The sequence below is a fragment of the Theropithecus gelada genome, chromosome 3, assembly GCF_003255815.1.
Source record: "Theropithecus gelada isolate Dixy chromosome 3, Tgel_1.0, whole genome shotgun sequence".
NCBI classification, from domain to species: domain Eukaryota; kingdom Metazoa; phylum Chordata; class Mammalia; order Primates; family Cercopithecidae; genus Theropithecus; species Theropithecus gelada.
Genome location: NC_037670.1, coordinates 128461428 through 128478076, shown reverse-complemented (window position 1 = coordinate 128478076; position 16649 = coordinate 128461428). Strand labels below are relative to the sequence as shown.

The window sequence follows — 16649 nt, the reverse complement described above, 5'->3', positions numbered from 1 at the left end:
TTCTGAAAGACCTTAATAGGCTGGAATAAATGATCCCATAGTAGCAAGGTAAGATTTAATGGACAGTTGGCTACAGAAAACTCTATTGTATTGAAATAAGATGGGAGAAAGCTGACTTAAGTCCTAAATTTTTTAGCTGACTACAAGGCTTTAAAAATCCTGACTTAGGTAACACTGATAGAAATATAGTGTCTAGGTCAGGGGATATAATCATTCTATTGTGTGTTGTCACAGGCAGATCAAATCTGGTGTGCTGTGCTGTGTTTAGAGTTTTCAGAGAGACAAATGGATACATGCTGAAGGGGCACGAGGAGAGTGGTAGAATGAGGAATTGTGTCACGTCCCTGACTGAAGGACAGAGTGTGAGAGAAAAGCCTTAGGAAGGACATGTGAACTGTCTTAAGTATTTCAGGGGTCTGTCATGTGCAAAATGGATGAAACTAATTCTGAGTAATTCTAGAGTGTTAGAAGCTCTGGGGAAGAAAGTATATTTGTCAAAATGAAAGCTGTCTAAAAATACAAGTTTCCTTACAAAGAAGTGTACTTAGTGTTATGGAAAATGTTCAAACCATTTATATGAATAAGTGACTTCATCATACGGTTGCAGCTGGATAACAATCTGTCAGGACTGTAATGGAAGAGGTGATGAGTGTGTAGACTGGCAGGTTGAACAGGGCATTCCATAGACAGTGTGTTCCTAATCTTTTTGAATATGAAGATTCCATTTTAGCATCCTTTAAAAATTAGTCATAAAAGTATTTACATATATTTCAAAATTAACAGTATATAGGCATGAGACATTATTTTTTCCAGCCTAAAACAGTGCTTGATATCAGTATAGATTTGCAGATCTCCTCTGATGATTAATTTTACAGCTTCTTGAGATTCTGAAGTCTATAGGTTGGCAGCTTCTCCCTGAAGCCTCTTCTGAATTAAAAGTGCTCTGAAAAATAAATAAATAATAAATTAGTGAATGAATGGCCAGATGCAGTGGCTCACACCTGTATTCCCAACAGTTTGGGAGGCTGAGGTCGGAGGATTGCTTGAGGCCAGAAGTTCAAGATGAGCCACAACGTAGTGAGACCCCTGTCTACAAAAAAATGTTTTTGAGTTCTGTGATAATATGATGCAGGTATTTACCACATTTTTGTGGCATATAGGCTCTAAAACATGAAGTCAAGGGTTTTAATGTTTCATTTTAATAAAACCAGGCAAACTTTTACACAGAAAATTGAGCAGAAACTTATTTTTTAGTGTGTTAAGTATGATCACAAAGCAATTACTTCCTTTTAAAAAGCAATTATATTGGAACTTCTGTATCTAAGAGCCTCTATCCAAGGCATAAATTTGGAGGGAAGCCTGTTTATTTCAGGGATTTTATTATTACTCTGAATGTTAGGTTGTGGCCCAACATAATCATATGCAAAACAGAAGTTTGTGGGTTCCTAATATAGTGAATCTCCATTGAATCAGACTTAATTTGACATTCCTTTAGTGCAGAGCATCACAGTGATGGATGCTCAACACTTCCAGAGACATGCACTTTCATTTACCACCTTGCAAGCAAGAACTTTAGACCTGGAATCTTGGCATAGAACTTGGGGACTCTGTAACTTTCTTTTGTTTTCTTTACTGTTCTCTACTTCCCATGGGCAATATCCGTAGAATGAGCACCCGCTCCTCCCCACACCTGCCCTCTTCCATTCTCTCATCCCCGTGTTTTGTACTTCGTTTTTGCTAACTTTACCTTTCATTCTTTCCCTCCCTCCCATGTGCCCCATTCTTCTAATAGTCTTCCTCATTGCCTTAGCTAAAACCTGATTCCTTCTTTGGGATGCTGCTTCCCCTGGACTTATCTCTAGTTGTAGCTATGTATTTTCTCAAACCCTAATCCCTCAGGGTTGGAGGTCATTTCAGTGCCATCCTTCCTGTTGCCACTTCCAGACTGTTACTGCCCCCAACTTCTTATAAAAATGTGGACTTCCTTGAGACCCATGCAACCTGGCTCTATTTCCCTATTCTCCTTAAGACTGATTTTTGTCTCCCCAGCCATTCCACTTCATGTGTTGAAATAATAGGGCACCTGGTATCCAGACTTCTTTTCTACCTGAATTTTTTTTTTCTTTTCTTTTTTTTTAGATGGAGTGTCTGGCTGTGTTGCCCAGGCTGGAGTACAGTGGTGCGATCTTGGCTCACTGCAACCTCTGCCTCCCAGGTTCAAGCAGTTCTCCTGCTTCAGCCTCCCATGTGGCTGGGATCACAGGCACACACCACCATTCCTGGCTAATTTTTAGCAGAGACAGCGTTTCACCATGTTGGCCAGGCTGGTCTTGAACTCCTGACCTCAAGTTGATCTGCCTGTATCAGCTTCCCAAAGTGCTGGGATTACAGGCATGAGCCACCGCGCCCAGCCTCCACCGAAATTCTTGACTCTGTTTAAACCACAAATTCTGATGTCTGCGTTCATTCTGTTCAGTCTTCACTCTGTTTCACAGAACAAAGTTGAAACCCTCAATTGAGAATTGAGCTACCTGTGTTGGTGTCCATCTTCTCTTACTTTCCTTTTTCAGCAGGATGGGTTTCTTCTTCCTAAGGTGGATTCTTTTACCTATGCTCTGAATTCCATCTCCTCCACTATCCCAGAACCTCTGTTAGTCTCGGCTGTTTGTCCTCTCAGTGGCACCTAACACTGTTGGCTACTGTGTCTTTCTTAAAACTCTCTTCTCTTAGACATGATTCCACAGTATTCTGGTGTTCCTCTTTATTCTTTGGTTGTTCTTACTAACAAAGGTTATCTTTACCACCTGACCTTTAAATATAGCTGTTCCTTGGGGCTTGGCCCTAGGCTCTTTTCTCATATTACATTTTTTTCCCTAGGCAACTTGAGCCACACCTGTGACTTCGACAATCATCTGTGTATTAATAATGTCCCTATTTTTAAAGACTAGATCTATTTTTTATAATATTCTTGACCCATCGCTTCTCGGCCTTTTGGCTAAGATCAAGTGTACAATATTCTTGACCTTTATTGTTGTTTCCCAGCTATATTAATACATTTCCAAAACTGAACTTAGGAATTCTAACCTCTGCTTCAACCCGCCAACAAAAAGTGAAATATCTGGCTTTCCTCCAGTGTTTCTTATTTCGGTGATAAGCACTGCAGTCTGCTCTGTTGCCCAGGCCTGAAATTTGAGAGTCTTTCTTGACATCTCTCTCTCCCCCGCTCGTAATATTCAATCATTTGGCCTATTGAGCTTACAAAGCCCCTCTTATTTGTTTCAATTTCATTCACTTGTTATCATGATACTTTTATCACTCTAGATCAAGCCACCATCATCTCTTCTCTAGCAGTCTAATTGATCTTCTGTCTACTCTTATCCTCTTATAATTTATTATCCATGCTGTAGCCAGAATGATTTTATAAAAATTTAATGTCACCCTGCTCCTTAAAAAAATTCAGTAGTTTCCCATAGCTCTTGAGATAAATAACAGAATCTTTTCAATAACTTACAAGGCCCAAATGATCTGGCTCCTACCTGTGCCTAGCCCCATCTAGCACATACACCTTCTTTCCTCGGTATCTGCACTTTAACCACTGTGGCTTTTTTCCATTTTTTATATTCACCATTCTGCTTCCCATCCTTGTATATACAGCATTTTCCAGCTTCTCCTGTCCTTCACCTAGCTAACTGCTACATAACCTTTAGATTTCAGTTTAAATGTCTGCTCCTTAAAGACGCCTTCTCACAAATACCACAGCCACCATCATCACCCCCACCCCATACCCCCCCCCACACACAAAATTTGGAAGTTCCCATTTTGTTCTTCATTATACTTAACAAGTTTTACTTAAATAATTGAATAATTATAGTTCGTCTTTCTTTCTAGAATATAAGCTCATAAGCTCAAAGCAGACTGTGTTTATGTCTGTCACTGCCTTATCCTCAAACCTAGCATAGTGCTTTAAACTTAGTATGTACTAAATAAATATTGCATGTTTTCCTACAGTGATTAGCAGTAAAAATTCAGATGAAGGGGAACCATATGAATTTGTTTTGGGGGACAGCAAGAAGGAAGCTCAGAGACAGTCTCATTCCAAATCAAGGCTTCATGGGAGAGGAAGTCCCAAGGATAGTTACCAAAAAAAAGGAAGGTTGGCCTCATTCCAAACACCTGTGGCAGAAATAAATGAGATAATAAGGATCACAGGATATAACCTAAATGTCTAAAATGGCAGTCAATCAATAGCATCTTTATTTTTTATTATTATTATACTTTAAGTTCTAGGGTACATGTGCATAACGTTCAGGTTTGTTACATATGTATACTTGTGCCATGTTGGTGTGCTGTACCCATCAACTCGTCAGCACCCATCAACTCGTCATTTACATCAGGTATAACTCCCAATGCAATCCCTCCCCCCTCCCCCCTCCCTGTGATAGGCCCCAGTGTGTGATGTTCCCCTTCCCGAGTCCAAGTGATCTCATTGTTCAGTTCCCACCTATGAGTGAGAACATGCGGTGTTTGGTTTTCTGTTCTTGCGATAGTTTGCTGAGAATGATGGTTTCCAGCTGCATCCATGTCCCTACAAAGGACACAAACTCATCCTTTTTTATGGCTGCATAGTATTCCATGGTGTATATGTGCCACATTTTCTTAATCCAGTCTGTCACTGATGGACATTTGGGTTGATTCCAAGTCTTTGCTATTGTGAATAGTGCCGCAATAAACATACGTGTGCATGTGTCTTTATAGCAGCATGATTTATAATCCTTTGGGTATATACCCAGTAATGGGATGGCTGGGTCATATGGTACTTCTAGTTCTAGATCCTTGAGGAATCGCCATACTGTTTTCCATAATGGTTGAACTAGTTTACAATCCCACCAACAGTGTAAAAGTGTTCCTATTTCTCCACATCCTCTCCAGCACCTGTTGTTTCCTGACTTTTTAATGATTGCCATTCTAACTGGTGTGAGATGGTATCTCATTGTGGTTTTGATTTGCATTTCTCTGATGGCCAGTGGTGATGAACATTTTTTCATGTGTCTGTTGGCTGTGTGAATGTCCTCTTTTGAGAAATGTCTGTTCATATCCTTTGCCCAGTTTTTGATGGGGTTGTTTGTTTTTTTCTTGTAAATTTGTTTGAGTTCTTTGTAGGTTCTGGATATTAGCCCTTTGTCAGATGAGTAGATTGCAAAAATTTTCTCCCATTCTGTAGGTTGCCTGTTCACTCTGATGGTAGTTTCTTTTGCTGTGCAGAAGCTCTTTAGTTTAATGAGATCCCATTTGTCAATTTTGGCTTTTGTTGCCGTTGCTTTTGGTGTTTTAGACACGAAGTCCTTGCCCATGCCTATGTCCTGAATGGTATTACCTAGGTTTTCTTCTAGGGTTTTTATGGTATTAGGTCTAACATTTAAGTCTCTAATCCATCTTGAATTAATTTTCGTATAAGGAGTAAGGAAAGGATCCAGTTTCAGCTTTCTACTTATGGCTAGCCAATTTTCCCAGCACCATTTATTAAATAGGGAATCCTTTCCCCAGTTCTTGTTTTTCTCAGGTTTATCAAAGATCAGATGGCTGTAGATGTGTGGTATTATTTCTGAGGACTCTGTTCTGTTCCATTGGTCTATATCTCTGTTTTGGTACCAGTACCATGCTGTTTTGGTTACTGTAGCCTTGTAGTATAGTTTGAAGTCAGGTAGCGTGATGCCTCCAGCTTTGTTCTTTTGACTTAGGATTGTCTTGGAGATGCGGGCTCTTTTTTGGTTCCATATGAACTTTAAAGCAGTTTTTTCCAATTCTGTGAAGAAACTCATTGGTAGCTTGATGGGGATGGCATTGAATCTATAAATTACCTTGGGCAGTATGGCCATTTTCACAATATTGATTCTTCCTATCCATGACCATGGTATGTTCTTCCATTTGTTTATGTCCTCTTTTATTTCACTGAGCAGTGGTTTGTAGTTCTCCTTGAAGAGGTCCTTTACATCCCTTGTAAGTTGGATTCCTAGGTATTTCATTCTCTTTGAAGCAATTGTGAATGGAAGTTCATTCATGATTTGGCTCTCTGTTTGTCTGTTACTGGTGTATAAGAATGCTTGTGATTTTTGCACATTAATTTTGTATCCTGAGACTTTGCTGAAGTTGCTTATCAGCTTAAGGAGATTTTGGGCTGAGACAATGGGGTTTTCTAAATAAACAATCATGTCATCTGCAAACAGGGACAATTTGACTTCTTCTTTTTCTAACTGAATACCCTTGATTTCTTTCTCTTGCCTGATTGCCCTAGCCAGAACTTCCAACACTGTGTTGAATGGTAGTGGTGAGAGAGGGCATCCCTGTCTTGTGCCAGTTTTCAAAGGGAATTTTTCCAGTTTTTGCCCATTCAGTATGATATTGGCTGTGGGTTTGTCATAAATAGCTCTTATTATTTTGAGGTATGTTCCATCAATACTGAATTTATTGAGAGTTTTTAGCATGAAGGGCTGTTGAATTTTGTCAAAAGCTTTTTCTGCATCTATTGAGATGATCATGTGGTTTTTGTCTTTGGTTCTGTTTATATGCTGGATTACGTTTATTGATTTATGTATGTTGAACCAGCCTTGCATCCCAGGGATGAAGCCTACTTGATCATGGTGGATAAGCTTTTTGATGTGCTGCTGGATCCAGTTTGCCAGTATTTTATTGAGGATTTTTGCATCAATGTTCATCAGGGATATTGGTCTAAAGTTCTCTTTTTTTGTTGTGTCTCTGCCAGGCTTTGGTATCAGGATGATATTGGCCTCATAAAATGAGTTAGGGAGGATTCCCTCTTTTTCCATTGATTGGAATAGTTTCAGAAGGAATGGTACCAGCTCCTCCTTGTACCTCCGGTAGAATTCGGCTGTGAATCCATCTGGTCCTGGACTTTTTTTGGTTGGTAGGCTATTAATTATTGCCTCAATTTCAGAGCCTGCTATTGGTCTATTCAGGGATTCAACTTCTTCTTGGTTTAGTCTTGGGAGAGTGTAAGTGTCCAGGAAATTATCCATTTCTTCTAGATTTTCTAGTTTATTTGCATAGAGGTGTTTATAGTATTCTCTGATGGTACTTTGTATTTCTGTGGGGTCGGTTGTGATATCCCCTTTATCATTTTTTATTGCATCTATTTGATTCTTCTCTCTTTTCTTCTTTATTAGTCTTGCTAGCGGTCTATCAATTTTGTTGATCTTTTCTAAAAACCAACTCCTGGATTCATTGATTTTTTGGAGGGTTTTTTGTGTCTCTATCTCCTTCAGTTCTGCTCTGATCTTAGTTATTTCTTGCCTTCTGCTAGCTTTTGACTGTGTTTGCTCTTGCTTCTCTAGTTCTTTTAATTGTGATGTTAGAGTGTCTATTTTAGATCTTTCCAGCTTTCTCTTGTGGGCATTTAGTGCTATAAATTTCCCTCTACACACTGCTTTAAATGTGTCCCAGAGATTTTGGTATGTTGTATCTTTGTTCTCACTGGTTTCAAAGAACATCTTTATTTCTGCCTTCATTTCGTTGTGTACCCAATAGTCATTCAGGAGCAGGTTATTCAGTTTCCATGTAGTTGAGCGGATTTGATTGAGTTTCTTAGTCCTGAGTTCTAGTTTGATTGCACTGTGGTCTGAGAGACAGTTTGTTATAATTTCTGTTCTTGTACATTTGCTGAGGAGTGCTTTACTTCCAATTATGTGGTCAATTTTGGAATAAGTGCGATGTGGTGCTGAGAAGAATGTATATTCTGTTGATTTGGGGTGGAGAGTTCTGTAGATGTCTATTAGGTCTGCTTGCTGCAGAGATGAGTTCAATTCCTGGATATCCTTGTTAACTTTCTGTCTCGTAGATCTGTTTAATGTTGACAGTGGGGTGTTGAAGTCTCCCATTATTATTGTATGGGAGTCTAAGTCTCTTTGTAAGTCTCCAAGGACTTGCTTTATGAATCTGGGTGCTCCTGTATTGGGTGCATATATATTTAGGATAGTTAGCTCTTCCTGTTGAATTGATCACTTTACCATTATGTAATGGCCTTCTTTGTCTCTTTTGATCTTTGATGGTTTAAAGTCTGTTTTATCAGAGACTAGGATTGCAACCCCTGCTTTTTTTTTGTTCTCCATTTGCTTGGTGGATCTTCCTCCATCCCTTTATTTTGAGCCTATGTGTGTCTCTGCATGTGAGATGGGTCTCCTGAATACAGCAGACTGATGGGTCTTGACTCTTTATCCAGTTTGCCAGTCTGTGTCTTTTAATTGGAGCATTTAGTCCATTTACATTTAAGGTTAATATTGTTATGTGTGAACTTGATCCTGCCATTATGATATTAACTGCTTATTTTGCTCATTAGTTGATGCAGTTTCTTCCTAGCCTCGATGGTCTTTACATTTTGGCATGTTTTTGCAATGGCTGGTACGGGTTGTTCCTTTCCATGTTTAGTGCTTCCTTCAGGGCCTCTTGTAAGGCAGGCCTGGTGGTGACAAAATCTCTAAGCATTTGCTTGTCTGTAAAGGATTTTATTTCTCCTTCACTTATGAAACTTAGTTTGGCTGGATATGAAATTCTGGGTTTAAAATTCTTTTCTTTAAGAATGCTGAATATTGGCCCGCACTCTCTTCTGGCTTGTAGAGTTTCTGCCGAGAGATCTGCTGTTAGTCTGATGGGCTTCCCTTTGTGGGTAACCTGACCTTTCTCTCTGGCTGCCCTTAAGATTTTTTCCTTCATTTCAACTTTGGTGAATCTGGCAATTATGTGTCTTGGAGTTGCTCTTCTCGAGGAGTATCTTTGTGGCGTTCTCTGTATTTCCTGGATTTGAATGTTGGCCTGCCCTACTAGGTTGGGGAAGTTCTCCTGGATGATATCCTGAAGAGTGTTTTCCAACTTGGTTCCATTTTCTCCCTCACTTTCAGGCACCCCAATCAGACGTAGATTTGGTCTTTTCACATAATCCCATACTTCTTGCAGGCTTTGTTCATTTCTTTTTCTTCTTTTTTCTTTAGATTTCTCTTCTCGCTTGATTTCATTCATTTGATCCTCAGTCGCTGATACTCTTTCTTCCAGTTGATCGAGTCGGTTACTGAAGCTTGTGCATTTGTCATGTATTTCTCGTGTCATGGTTTTCATCTCTGCCCGTTCGTTTATGGCCTTCTCTGCATTAATTATTCTGGTTATCAATTCTTTCACTCTTTTTTCAAGATTTTTAGTTTCTTTGTGCTGTGTAAGTAATTCCTCCTTTAGCTCTGAGAAGTTTGATGGACTAAAGCCTTCTTCTCTCATCTCGTCAAAGTCATTCTCCGTCCAGCTTTGATCCGTTGCTGGTGATGAGCTGGGTTCCTTTGGAGGGGGTGATGCGCTCTTATTTTTTGAATTTCCAGCTTTTCTGCCCTGCTTTTTCCCCATCTTTGTGGTTTTATCTGCCTCTGGTCTTTGATGATGGTGACGTACTGATGGGGTTTTGGTGTGGGTGTCCTTCCTGTTTGTTAGTTTTCCTTCTAACAGTCAGAACCCTCAGCTGTAGGTCTGTTGGCGATTGCTTGAGGTCCACTCCAGACCCTGTTTGCCTGGGTGTCAGCAGCAGAGGCTGCAGAGGATAGAATAGTGCTGAACAGCGAGTGTGCCTGTCTGATTCTTGCTTTAGAAGCTTCCTCTCAGGGGTGTACTCCACCGTGTGAGGTGTGGGGTGTTGGTCTGCCCCTAGTGGAGGATGTCTCCCAGTTAGGCTACGCAGGGGTCAGGGACCCACCTGAGCAGGCGGTCTGTCTGTTCTCAGAGATCTCAACCTCCGTGTTGGGAGATCCACCGCTCTCTTCAAAGCTGTCAGACAGAGTCGCTTGTGTCTGCAGAGGTTTCTGCTGCTTTTTGTTGTTGTTGTTGTTGTTTAGCTATGCCGTGTCCCCAGAGGTGGAGTCTACAGAGACTTGGCAGGCCTCCTTGAACTGCTGTGAGCTCCACCCAGTTCGATCTTCCTAGGGCTTTGTTTACCTACTTAAGCCTCAGCAATGGCGGGCGCCCCTCCCCCAGCCTCGCTGCTGCCTTGCGGTTAGATGGCAGACTGCTGTGCTAGCAGTGAGGAAGGCTCTGTGGGCGTGGGACCCTCCCGGCCAGGTGTGGGATATAATTTCCTGGTGTGCCCGTTTGCTTAAAGCACAGTATTGGGGTGGGAGTTACCCGATTTTCCAGGTGTTGTGTGTCTCAGTTCCCCTGGCTAGGAAAAGGGATTCCCTTCCCCCTTGTGCTTTCCAGGTGAGGCGATGCCTCGCCCTGCTTCAGCTCTAGCTGGTCGGGCTGCAACAGATGACCAGCACCGATTGTCAGGCACTCCCCAGTGAGATGAACCCAGTATCTCAGTTGATAATGCAGAAATCACCTGTCTTCTGTGTCGCTGGCGCTGGGAGCTGGAGACTGGAGCTGTTCCTATTTGGCCATCTTGCTCCGCCAGCGAAATGGAGCATCATGTATTTTTATACAGTTACTGAACATCACACTTTTGAAGGATAGTAACATGAGAAAATAACTCATGATGTGAGCTTAAGTGCATATAACAGTTCATATAAAGTTGTATATAAAGGAAAACTAGGAAACTATAAGGGAAGGGAGTAATGGTCAAAAGTCAATTGTCACCAAGAAATCAAGCAGAATTCTCTGATTTACTGATAAAGCAGTCATTTATAGCTTTATCCAGAACACTTTCAGTAGTATGATGAAGTAGAAGTCATATTGTAGTACTTATGAGAAAGTAGATGTAGCAAAGAGAGAATGTTTTTCATTCATTTAACATTTGTTGTGTTGCCCATTATAAACAAAACACTGTGGTAGGCTTTGGGGAGATACAGCAACAAATATAACATAGCTATATCCTATTTTTATTAGCCTATATTCTATGATTTATTTATTTATTTATTTATTTATTTATTTACTATAAAGGAGAGAGAGGATTTTTTTTTTCCTTTTTTTTTTTTGAGACAGAATCTCACTCTGTCACCCAGGCTGGAGTGCAGTGGCATGATCTCCGCTCACTGCAACCTCTGCCTCCAAGGTTCAAGTGATTCTCCTGCCTCAGCCTCCTGAGTAGCTGGGATTACAGTTGCGTGCCACAACGCCCGGAAAATTTTTGTATTTTTAGTAGAGATGGGGTTTTGCCATGTTGGCCAGGCTTGGCTCACACCCCTGACCTCAGGTGATCCACCGGCTTCAGCCTCCCAAAGTGCTAGGTTTACAGGCATCAGCCACTGTGTCTGGCCGAGAGACAGGATTATAACTGCTAAAGGGGTTGTATGGTTGAGAGAGGGTTATTATTTATTTTTTAAAGATTTGAGCATATTTAAATGCTGACAGGAAAGAACAGATAGAGAAGGAGAGTTAATGATACAAAAGCAAGAAAGATTAATTTAAAGCACGCAATTACTGAAATGTTATATAAGCATGGGATTTAGAATTTGAGTTGCAAGAGCCGTGGATGAGAGAGCGGATCTTGCATTATAACAAGAGAAAAAGATGGATTCTGATGGAGCTGAATTTGGAGGTTTGGTGCAAAAAGTTGAGGGAGTTCTGATCTGATGACTTCTATATTCTCTGAGAAGGAGGAGACAAAATTGAGACTAAGGGCAGAAGTAGTAGCAGTTTAGAGAAATCTGAAACATTTGAAATAGCTGCCATGGGGAATGGAAGAAACTGTTGAAAGGAAAGCAGTTTGTTGGGAGTGTTGAGGTTCTTGACCTTGAATTTACAATGGCACCAATCTGTGAGACTTGTGGTGTTCTCCAACACCAATCCATATGCTAGAGACTGGGACAGCTAATAATTATAAATGAAATCACATCGTATTGGGGTTTTGCCAGGTAAGTTCAGTGGATTCCAGCAAGTAACCACGTGATCTGATGAATCATGGAGTCTAAGTTAGGAAGGCCAGGAAGGAAGTAAAGCCAGTCGGGGGCTAATAGTTCAGTGCCTAGCACATAGATACTCAGTTAATGTTTGTAGCTCAGGAAAAAATGAAGGCATTTGTGAACTGATTGTCCCAACATGTTCCAGATAGCAAAAAAGGAAGAAATTGGGGATCATAAGGTAGAATGTCTGAATTTATTTCTTTAGAAGTAGAGCATTTCTGAGTGTGATTATAAGAGTAGAAAAGGTTATTGGAGGTAAGAAATATATAGTGAAGTCACTAGGCTGACGCAGGACTTGGGTTGGAAAGGAAGACTGAACTGTATGCTAAATTACTCAGTGGCTAAGGGATAGCGACAAAGAGGATGGGGATGGTGAGCAGAATGGTCTTAATCTCAGAGTAGCAGAGCTTTTTGCACAGGACACCAGCTCCCCCTGACAGAACTGTCTGGGGGTACAGTAGAGCATTAAACATTCATTGGAAGGAGCTGAAGAAAAGACTATGTCCTTTGCAGGGAGCCCACTTTCAGTTAAGCCTGGAAGGGGAAAATTAACCATTCCTTGAAGAGAGAGAGGATATAGAGACTACAGCGGAAAGGTTTAGACAGAGAAGCTGGAGGAAACTGATTCTAGAAAGGGAACATAGAATTTGGAGATAGAGTATGAGAGAAGGCAGATAACAGATGACTGAGAAGCTTACTAAATATTGTTCTTGGATTGTTCTTAATGTGAATGGTAGTTACACATTTTCAATTGTTTTTCTTCCACAGTCAGTGGGAAGGCACTATAAGATAAATTGAGGTTACAACTTAAAGTTTTATGGTTGCAAGTTGTCATAAAAAAAATTTAAAAAAAAACTCAAACTCAAACTGCCCACAAAAGTAAAAGGAAACAAAATAGTATTCTAAAAGAAAATATTTTAATGAATCAACAAAATGAAATAGAGGGATAAAGGCAAAATTAAATTCTTAAATATATGCCATATAATTAACTTGTATTAACGTATTCTAAATTCTGATTTAAGAATTACTCCTAGGAAAATTGCCACCACACTATTTGTGTTTACTGTATTTCTTTCCAGCTGGTTACTTTAGCAAATAATTCATTTATGTTCTGTGGAAGAATCTCCCATAGTATATTGAAAGTTATCCAAAGTTTAAAATTGTACTTACATGACTCTAATATGCATCTGTGGCCATGGAAAGCTAGGGAACATCCATGCAAATTACACAATTCTCTTGTAAGTTATACCTTTCTTTAAAGAGGATTGTTTGTCTTCAAGTACTTTAAAGCACAAAGTTATCTTTGGGATGTGTGGCATATTTTTTTATGTTGCCCCTGTGGTTATTCTAACAAATTTTGCCATGTCTTAAAATAATATATTTGAGATCAATTGGCAAGTTACGTATTTATATTGGGGGTGGAGGAATGGTAGAGATAGTGACACATCTTGGGAAGTAAATGTTTCTTAAAGGAATGATCTTATATTCAATTCCTGATTGATTTTTTTTAATCTAAAACTCTTACTATATGATTCAGTTTGCATGAATACTTACCACCGACAAAGCACAGAAAGGGAATATAGTGAAAGTTTTATGAACATTTACGTTGCTTAGTGTTTTTAAGTCACTCCATTCATTCTGTTAAATCTGTTCTATTATTACTTTTATTGTACAAACTATGCTAATGCTATGGTAACACAAATAGATTTCTCAAAAAATAGAAAAGTCCTGCAAACATCACAATATTTTCATTTGTTTGTGCTCTCTTCTAGTACTAGTCCATTAGACAAACATTTCTCTGCAGCCTTTACAACTTATTTGCAATTCTTTCTTCTCTCTTTCTCCCTTAATATTGCTGGTATATCTTCATATTGATCATTTTGTATGGCTGTATAATATTTCATCAAATAATGTATTGTAATTTATGGATTCTCCTAGTATTGGAATTTAAGTTGTTTTAATCTTACCTGCTTCAAAAATTTCATTTTCACCCAAGTCCAGGCAAAAAAAAAAGCAACACAACATTAGGTCCATTTTACTGTATCAGTTTAGGTTTATAACCTAAGACTCAAAGTCATTGTGGAGAAATGTGCCTGGAGAGATGTACAAACACCACTTGCCTTTTTTGTCCATGGTTAAAAGTAGTCTATTCATTTCCTTTCTATGGTCCTCTAAATAAGATCTTTTCAATCAGTATCATGATTTTTTTAAAATCATGTGTTGGCCGGGCGCGGTGGCTCATGCTTGTAATCCCAGCACCTTGGGAGGCCAAGGTGGGCAGATCACCTGAGGTCAGGAGTTCGAGACCAGCCTGGCCAACATGGTGAAACTCTATCTCTACTAAAACTACAAAAATTAGCCAGGCAGGTTGGCACATGCCTGTAGTTCCAGCTACTTGGGAGGCTGAGGCAGGAGAATTGCTTGAACCAGGGAGGCGGAGGTTGCAGTGAGCCGAGATCTCGCTGTTGCACTCCAGCCTGGGCGACAGAGCAAGACTCCACCTCAGAAACGAACAAAAAAAATCATGTGTCAAAAGTCCTTTGGTGCCCATAAATTTGGGTGTTTCTAGAGTTGAATGAAAGAAAAACATACAAAGTAACGTTATGATTTAATAACCATACTTTTTGCATCTTTTAAGATTTTTTTTTAACTATTTTTAGTTCTACAGGATTGTTTGGCAGTATTTTTATACCATTTGGAAAGGCTTAGTATTCTTCAGAGAGACACTATTACATTCTTCAGTCCAACATTAGGTGCCACAATAGCCATAGCATCTCTTTTTAGCTATTTTTAAATGTGTTTTCATAAGCAGTATCTATAGTTCCCCATTCCACATTTTGAAAAATATGTCAGTCATTTGCTTAGAAACTTTTTTAGAAAGTATATTGCAAAATGATAGACAAAAACATTAATTGATGATGGTTTAATAAATAAGAGCATGCAATTAGTGAATCTCTAAAAGGCTGTTCTCACATGGATGATTATTTTTGCAGAATTGAATACTTAAGGCTTTAATTTTATACTTATTGCTAGATCATTATATCCAATTATTTTGACCATTTATTCAAATAATAAACCTCCAAGTCTGAATATTTATAGTGAAGAATGAGTTTGGTGAAAGGAGAATAATTATATGTCTCTCTCTCTGCTATTTTATTCTGCCTGCCATCAGAGTACAAAAATATACATTCACATCGTCTGTTTGTTGTATCGTATTCTTGGATCATACAGATTTAGTTACAATACACACACAGGTCAGCCAGCGTTAAAAGACTGAAAAGAATGAAAACTACAAATGAGGACAGATGAGCTATGCATTATGTAATGATAAAACAGGTGTCTCGGAAGATAAACAACGTTCAGAAGCAAAGAAGATTTAAATACTTTTGAATCTCTAATTACTTTATTCTGGATATTAGACAAAAAGCAAATAGCTTTCAAATGAATTCTAAACTTTCTGTAGTACAATTGAAGCACAGAATGTTGAATAGCTCTAGCTTCGTTTACTTTTTTTTTTAGAAAGGCAAACTTTGTGCATGGCAAAAAACTTTAAAAAATTGTGTTCGTAATAACATTTTAAAGAATTAAAGTCAGTCCTATCAGGGTGCATTTAATAGTACTATAGGATTTTTAGCATTAGTCATGAATTATTTTGCATGTGCTTTCCAGAATCATACAAAGCTGAGCAATCTAGGGGCGAGAATGCTAACATATTATCTGTTTTTGTTTTTAGGACGGTGAACTTTGACATAATAAAATACTTGTATGATTTCTTGTGAAAACAAGCTTCAGAGCCATATGGACACTGTGACAATGACTAAGCCAAGCTGTGTTCATCCAACTACTTAGCTGGCCAAGGAGAGGAGTTCTTTGGCTCTACTGGATTTGTCCAAACAGGTGCTGGCCCAGCATGGAATCTGATGAAAATATTCTGATTGGTCTGGGTGGATGTGAGCAGAAGACTATTTACCAGGGACCCTGGAGTATTTGGAAGCAACGTGTTAATTATAAACAGCAGGGTTTGAGCACAATCTGTTCTACTCTTAATGATGTTATCTTAACACTGAAATTGCCTGAAACCCATTTACTTAGGACTACATTTTGCTCTGTGAACTATCCCCTGCGCTTTGAACGTGCCAGCAGCCCTTGTTTATATGCCCATTCTTTTCACTTCCTCTCCACAGGAGCCTCTGCAGTCGCTTGCCAAAGCAGATTTTCCTAAGGCCACTGTTTTAAAAGGATCATAGTTGCAAAATATAATAAATACAAGCTTTTTAAAATCCAAGCTTGTATGTGCTTATCTTTTCACTTGCTTTTCTCAAAAGGCAAGGTACTTTGATCAGAAACAGACCAACTTTCCCCCTTTCAGCCTACTTGATAACTGTGGTATGCTTGTATAAGGTTTATCTGGTCACTTTCTTAAAATTAGCTACCCAACCCAGTTTTTTTGTTTGTTTGTTTTGTTTTTGTTTTTGTTTTTTTAAAATCAGTATCATGATTTTATTTTCTTTCTTTCTCTTTTTTAAAATCACTGACCTTCAAGAGTTCCACAATACATTTTTTTCCTGTTATATCACTTGTGAACTTTGGTTTTGATTTTCTTGTCCATATTTTTGAAGTTTTCTTTTACCATTTGAATACTTGAAAATTACTTTAAGCAGACTTAAAGTTCTTAATTATAAAGCCTAGTGTAAATTTCAGTGGCATTTTATTTCATTTTTTTGAAGAAAAATTCTCACAATAGGCACTTTTAGTGTAACTATC

The 16649-nt window shown here is 39.0% G+C and overlaps 1 protein-coding gene across 1 annotated transcript in view; it reads left to right on the top strand.

Moving 5' to 3' along the window:
- Positions 1-16170, top strand: part of ORC5 (origin recognition complex subunit 5) — an 84508-nt gene extending 68338 nt beyond the window's left edge. Inside the window, exon 14 of the mRNA XM_025380965.1 lies at positions 15619-16170. Coding sequence (XP_025236750.1) covers positions 15619-15664 — 46 coding nt within the window. The 3' untranslated portion in view covers positions 15665-16170. The remainder of the gene's footprint in view (positions 1-15618) is intronic.
- The last annotated feature ends 479 nt before the right edge of the window (positions 16171-16649 follow it).